This window comes from Medicago sativa, chromosome 2, assembly GCF_051527215.1.
Source record: "Medicago sativa cultivar Bolivia chromosome 2, Bolivia_mono, whole genome shotgun sequence".
Taxonomy (NCBI): Eukaryota; Viridiplantae; Streptophyta; class Magnoliopsida; order Fabales; family Fabaceae; genus Medicago; species Medicago sativa.
Window position 1 is genome coordinate 56,994,340 of NC_140750.1, and position 7,460 is coordinate 57,001,799.

At 34.2% G+C, this 7,460-nt stretch overlaps 1 protein-coding gene and 1 non-coding gene across 3 annotated transcripts; both read left to right on the forward strand.

Annotated features, from left to right (window-relative positions):
• The first annotated feature begins 443 nt into the window (after positions 1-443).
• Positions 444-6,559, forward strand: LOC146949210 (polyadenylate-binding protein-interacting protein 9-like). 2 transcript variants are annotated; one of them, XM_085745309.1, is made up of 11 exons: positions 444-470; positions 849-1,122; positions 2,052-2,162; positions 2,276-2,320; positions 4,308-4,380; positions 4,515-4,627; positions 4,774-4,833; positions 5,114-5,161; positions 5,258-5,326; positions 6,064-6,125; positions 6,227-6,559. In XM_085745309.1, the coding sequence occupies exons 2-11, from the start codon at positions 865-867 to the stop codon at positions 6,282-6,284; spliced, it is 897 nt and encodes a 298-aa protein (XP_085601435.1). In that variant the 5' UTR covers positions 444-470; positions 849-864; the 3' UTR covers positions 6,285-6,559. The 2 variants fall into 2 exon arrangements, with proteins under 2 accessions (XP_085601435.1, XP_085601434.1); XM_085745308.1 differs by having other exon boundaries at positions 460-590.
• On the forward strand, positions 2,939-3,134 carry LOC146949211 (U2 spliceosomal RNA). The gene has a single exon (XR_015029375.1). It is a non-coding gene; the product is annotated as a U2 spliceosomal RNA (small nuclear RNA).
• Positions 6,560-7,460: the final 901 nt, after the last annotated feature.

Genomic DNA, 7,460 nt, shown 5'->3' on the forward strand with positions numbered 1-7,460 from the left:
AGACCCTAAATCACGATCCAAGGGTTGCCTGACCTATGCACTAGAAAGGTCGCATCTGTCTACGCTCAACAACCATAAAAAGAAGCAACCTAATGCAAAAAAGATCCACAAAATCATTATGAGAAAAACCTCAAAACTCATTAAAATCTCATTGATTTAAGTATTCGAGTATCTTTGCAGGTTTCAACTAAAAACAGTTGCTCCCCGCCACATTCAACCACACTCCCTCGCTTTCAATCATATTTCACTATATCATACCTACTCCGATCATCATCTCAAATCGTCGCAAGATACATCGTTATTTCAACTAACTATATTTTTTAGCCTACATTTTGGTTCCTGACTTTCTTATGTTAAATGTGAGAAAACTAATATGTAAAACCATCATTTTCTAAGTAAAAAAATATACAAAATGAAAAAAGAATAAAGAAAAAAAACCACACAACACAAGGAAGGGCCAACGAGACAGTGTAAGTTAAAGCCAAAACCTTTGTTATTCCAAACTCTCTCCTCTCTCATCTCTTTCTTTCTCTCTCACAGATGATTAATCAAAAAACCCTAATTCTCTTCATTTCCATTTCCGGGTCAATGTAATATTTTCCTAAAACCAATTTCTTAGTATATTATTAAATAAGCGTGATTTTGTTCGTTTCTGGTTTTTTCTGAAACTGGGTACTCATAAAAACACTTGATCACATTTCTCCTTATGTAAATTCTACATTTTTAATTTATTTATATATCTGGGCTTCCTTAAAAAAGTGATTATCTTCAATTAATCCGTTTTCTCTTTCCATTTTCATCATATAAATTTCATCTTTTTCAGCTTAACTTTTTAAGCGCTTTTTTAGGCTTTAATTCTCTACCATGGCAACTGTTGTTACTGCTGACATTTCAGCTGATGCCAACAAAATGGACTCAAAACCAAAAGCTGAATCTGAATTCAGTGTTCAGAAACTTGTTGACATGTTCACAAAGCTGAATCCTTTGGCTAAGGAGTTTTTTCCTTCATCTTATTCTCCTAATCATGATCATGGCCGTCAAGGGTTTAATCTCATCACTCCTAACCATTTTCTGGTCAACACTAAGCCTTCTGCTAATGATAATAACCCAAACAATCGAAGGGTATGATTTTTTTTCCTTTGATCCCTCATTTTGATTGTTATTTTTTTTATAAAGTTTTGATTTTTAATTTTTTTGTGATGATTTTTGTGATGGGTTTTGCTTAATTGTGTCTACATTCAGCTGAATTGTGTTTGTGCTGCTTGGATTATTGAAAGTTTTGATTTTTTTTTTGTTTTGGATTTTCTCTTGACAATTATATTCTGAATTGTGTGTGAAAACCCTATATCTTGTTGATTGGAAAATTTTCTGCAGTTTTTTTGTATGGTGAAGGTTAAATTTTTGATCAATTTAGTGAAATAAAGTAGGAGAGAAACCATGCATCAGGAATTGTTATCTGTGATATGGAAAAAAATTCACTTTTGGAAAAATTCAACTGCATCACCTTAAAACAAAGAGTCTGTATATTCTGTTTATTGACAGATTTGATAGTACTTACATGCATTGTTTATGAATTTTGTACTTTCCGTGTTATTTGTTTGTAATTTGTGTTTGCTACATTCGTGGTCGCTGCATTGTGATGGCATTTATGGTATCATTTTGTCCGCAATCTTCGACAATTTCAGTAATCACAGTGCAACTCAACTACATTTATAAATTATAAATCACTGTTACTTTTTGTCGTTATTTCGATTTCATTGGCCAACATTTTTTTAAACTATTTTCAGTTTACGTTACATTATGTAGCTAACGACAACTGTTTACGTTATGATACAACAGCTTCTTGTCTTTTCTCTTATTCATGATTGACTCGAAATTGATTATACGACACGTATCATGCTATGGTGAACCTATGAATATGTTATGTGAAAACTGGTGTGTGTATATATTGAAATGAATATCGACAACATCAAGTTAGCAGTTTATGTCTGAGTTAACCCTGATATTGTCATTTTCTGTGTTTACTGAAAATTTGCACTGCCCTCTTGCAGAGGAGAAACAATTTTACCCAAGGGAGGAGAAGGTTGAACGGAAGATCGCTAAAGGCTCAGAGAGAAGATAGCGTTAGAAGAACTGTATATGTTTCTGATATTGATCAGCATGTAAGTGACGTGAGAATGTCATTAATAAAAATTTATGCTGATATCGTGTATTTCGTATCCGATTTTGATAATAGAAAACCGAATTATTTAAACACCATCTTTTCTTGGTTTAGGTTACTGAGGAGCGGCTTGCAGCCTTATTCACCAATTGTGGACAAGTAAGTTACGAGTCTTCATTGATAGTTTGGTTAGCATGGTAAAAAGTGTTACATGCTTAATAATTTTCGACTACGGCATTAATATTGCAGACAGTATTCCAATGTTGCTGGAATTTCCCCCCTCCAATTGTGAATTATGTTGAACATTGATGATGTGTGCCTATTATGATGCTTTATTATGTCGAATTTTGTCGCTTTCTTATTTTCACACATTGATCTGAGCCGTTACTATCAATTTCTTCATTCAGCTACGTGGAACATTTCTTTTTGTCGTTTACATACATGCTTACTCTTGAGTTTGGTAATCTGAGTTATGAGGTTATGCTGTTATTTCTTTAATTTTCTCATTTAAACCCATTAATTTCTCCTAAACCTCATATAGTAGGATTGTTCGTAAAGCTTAACTGAACTGGCCATACCAAAATTGTTAGGCTTGACACCTTCTCCCGGGTTCGAATCCGGGACCTCGCAGTTGTGTGTGAGTTTCAGTAGTGCTTATCACTTTGTATACAGACAAAAAAATGCATCTAGGTTGTTTTTTGAATTTTTTTTTTTGGTAAAATAATTATCTTAAAATAAAAGTTATTTGTGAAATACGCTGTTGTAAATGGTGTCGATATACCTTTCTCGGCCTTTTGGCTAAGATCAAATGTACTATCTGTTCTTATCAGTTTAATATCTGATATGTGGTCCAATGAGTCATACGATATTAAATTACTTTTTTGAGGGGGAGAGGTCACCTCAGTAGCTTGCTACTGGACTTCTCATGTGTCGCTCATGCGTTGCACTATTGCATGAGCCAGGCGCACCCCATAAAAAAAGAAAAAAAAAATGGTGTCGATATTCATTCACTAAAATATATGAAATTAGTTTATCATATCAGCTAGACGTCTCATATTCTTGACCGAATAAAATGCAGATCTGTTAAATCCGATAAATCATATTTCATTACTGCTTTTACTGACCTTAATTTGAAAATTATGCCCTCCCCCACACACAACAGACTATCCCAAAAGACGCACACACAGTCACTATGCAAAAATAACAGTCAGAAGCAGTGTGTCAAATATCGGCCATGGCGGAATGCGATGGAGGATTTTTTTCTCAACAGCTATGGCCAATTTGTGAAAGATTGCAGGGCCGCAACGCGATGACGTTTTATGACAGCTTAAAATGGAGAATTTTGGCTTTCTGCCATGGTCTGCCATCTGTAATCGATAACACTGCTCTCACAAGCATAAAGATGTAAGTTATGCATCACCAGAGGTAGAAAGCTTTTTATTGTTGTTACAGGGAGGTCATGAAGGCAGAGAGCTCCATACAACAAAACTCACAAAGCGATAGAGGGCTACAATGTGTTTTCCGCAGTGGCCCATCGAAAATCTGACCTGGATTTGTTGTCCCAAACCCTTAAATGCAGTGTTTTGTATGAACTGCGTTTTGAAATCTGACGTAGTAATGCTTCGTTCTCAGGATCGAAATGGATCGACCATCTCACGCTTCCATGAGCTGTAATGGCGATCCTATGACGATCTTTTAACCAAGTCCACACTAGAAGGGGAGGAATACTCATAGGACCATGTGATCCTACTATGTGTTAAGGCACAATTGTAACAACATTGTTTGACATGTTAATTATGCCTTTTGATTCGTTTTGATTGTGTCTGGACTGTGAATTTGGATTGTTAACTATGATCTCTTTAATTTTGGTTACTTTTATTTTTGAGCATTTATATATCTTGTATAAATTATAAAAAATTTCCTTTATCTTCTATATATTGTCTGCCTTTCTCTTCGACAATTCAACTTTGCAGAATTTCATGAGAAATTATAATGTGACCTAATATTTTATGCATTTATTGGTAGAGTAGTTTCTCTTCTCTTGCATAGTATCTAAGATTTGAGTTTGAAAGATACATCTTTCGTTATATATACCACCGCCATATTTAAATAATTATAACATTTTATTACATCATTTGGATTGAAGGTCATTGATTGCCGAATTTGTGGTGATCCGCATTCAGTTCTTCGCTTTGCTTTTGTCGAGTTTGCTGATGAACGTAAGTTTTTGTCTTGCAAATCTTACTCACTTCAGTCTTTTACATCACCAAAAAACACGTGGGCGCACACACACACACAAACAATTATTTTTCAACCTATTTCATTATTTTGATCATGGAATTCATGTCAACAGATGGTGCAAGGGCAGCTTTAAACCTTGGTGGTACTGTGCTTGGATACTATCCAGTGAGGGTCCTTCCTTCGAAAACTGCTATCCTTCCTGTGAATCCTACATTCCTCCCCAGGGTATGAATATTTTCTGTTCCTTTCTATAATTGGTTGTATTTGGATGGAACATAAAATCAAAAATATTTTGGAATTAATAGTTTAATCCTTTGTATATTGATTCTCTTAATCTCTAGAGTATTTACCGTTTCTTTTGTAATATGCAGTCGGATGATGAGCGGGAAATGTGTACCAGAACTGTCTATTGTACAAATATTGACAAAAAGGTATATCATATTTACTATTTTATTTTATTTTTTTTGAAATATATTGTAACATATATTTTTGGTAAAACTACTTTTAGTTTAGGAATAATTGTTGACCGCTCAAATGGTTTAAAAGATTCAAAAATTGGTTAATAAGTAGCACTTCTTGGATCAACTAGTCATTTTAACATGTTTACCAGGATAGCATAATGCATCCATGAATTATCGGAGTTACATGTATGATTATCGAAGTTGAATTTCTTGATGAATTGTTAAATTTCTCTCAAATATCTCAATGCAGATTTCTCAAGCTGAAGTGAAAAACTTCTTTGAATCATCATGTGGCGAGGTCAGACCATAATAAAATAATCATTTCATGCTATCAGCTAAAAGTTATTTATCTCAAAAGGTAAATTTTGGTTGACATTGCCTTTCCATTTCACAGGTTACGCGCTTGAGGCTTTTGGGGGACCAGGTGCATTCAACTCGAATTGCTTTTGTGGAATTTGCAATGGTAAGTAAGTCTCGAGTATCTTAGTCAATACTTTATTAATTGGCTGCAATGCAATTTCACAATTTTTAATAATAACCGCACCATAAATAACTTCAACTTTGTTATTTTTTCTGAAACTGTTATTCCATCATGATTTTCTTCCTTTCTTAATTATCTGTCTCGCAAGACCTATGCATTTCGAGGCACACTTTCGTTCCCAGTGGATTGTTCTTGTAAAGGCACAAACATATTTTGTATTAATTAGTGTTGTCAAATTGTGGCTGTAGCACTATAGCATAGCAGAACAAACTGCTATTGTTCTGCGATTTGCAATGTACTACAAAGTGTTGTCAAATAGCGGCTATAGCACCGCAGCGTAGTGAAATTCAAACAAACTGCTATTCTCTGCGATCCATGACTAACAACACTAGTATTAATAACTCTCAGAAAGCGTGTTTGCAATGCAATGGTCTTTTCCCTTTATTTTCCTTATTGACGCGTAGTTGTTAATTAAGTAGGGGCTCTGCAAATCTTGATGTCTGTCCTCATCACGTGCATGAATCATTGCAAATCCAGTCATTTAAATAAGTGCAAATTTAAGTGGCGTGGAATTATAAAAAATTGTCTCCTATTTTGTAAATATTTTAAAGAATTTAGTGATATAATTTCTGATTTGCTGCTACTGTCATTATTATATTAACTTGGCACAAGAGAAACCGATATGTTGACTGGCCGTTTATTTCTTCCTTCTTGAGCAGGCAGAAAGTGCCATTGTTGCACTAAACTGTAGCGGCATGCTTTTGGGAACTCAGCCTATCAGGTTTGGTACCATTATTGGAGGATAGTTTTTGTTATATGCTAGTTTCAATTCAACATGAATTATAAATCTGATCATATTTTATTATCCTTCGGATTCTGTAGGGTAAGTCCTTCAAAGACTCCAGTGAGGCCAAGGGTTGCTCGTCCTGTATCGCGTTAACCGATCGGACATTGTCCAACCAAGACTTGAGAGGATATTTAGTCAACTTTCCAGTTGAGACTTGTATGGAAGAGGCAGTGAAACTGTCTTTTGTTTCCGGTTATTTTCATCTTTGTGTCACAACTGTCGTCACTTTTTTGTTGCTTGAGCCTTTAAATGTTCTGCGCTCTAACTTAACTTTCTAGGTACCCCAGTCTTGGTCTTAAACTATTTTACTATGTCAACATTGAAAGTTATTTAGTTTCAGTTACTTGGTTATTTGGAGCTAACATCAATCATGCCTTTCACCAGTTTGGATATTTAACACCATTGCGATCGTATGTTGTGATGTGAATTAGCATCCTACCAGGGTCCCTGTTTAGATAAACTTTTAATTAAGTGATTATCATATAAGTGCTTACATATATGCTATTTTTATAACAAAAGATAAATTAAAGTGAAACTGTTTTCACATAAGCTTAGATAGGCTACAAGCTGTTTTTGGTATTTTGGATAGCTTATAGAAGTAGCCTGAAAACAATTTATGGACATGTCATAAGTTGTTTCATAAGTTCTCCCAAATTGAGAGTCCATTTTTGCATATAGTTTAGTGAAGAAATATTTGTGTATAATGTTGACAGTTGAGAGTCCTTTTTTGCATATAGTTTAGTGAAGAAATATGATTTTGAGTTGCCTCAAATTGGAAAGTTATGTAGGCTCAAATTTGAAAATGAAAAAGATAACCATATTTTTAGATATTTGGTAGGATTCCTACCTTATTAGAGATTATTGTTAGGACGAATATTTGTACTCGTTTTTGAGAATAAAGGGGGTTAACATTTATAGAGATTTGAGTGGACCAATGAATACACCACTAGTTATAGAACTATTGCATTTTTGCGAAGTATTTGAGCAAAAGAATGGATAAAGGAAAGGTCCCCCATCTAAAAAATCTGCATAAATATTCGAACATAACACCTTTTTATCAATTTTTATTTTTTAAAGATGTTAGGAAGCATCAATCCTTACCCTTTTGTGATATCTATCTAGGTATGTGATATTCCTTATGGCAGAGTTGTTCTTTTTTGCTTTGCATTCTAGCTGGAATTTATTCTAATCGTCTATATGCTTCTTTTTTGAACGTTGGCAAAATGAAAGATAAATGACATGCACTAATGTTTTTATACCCTAAGTATG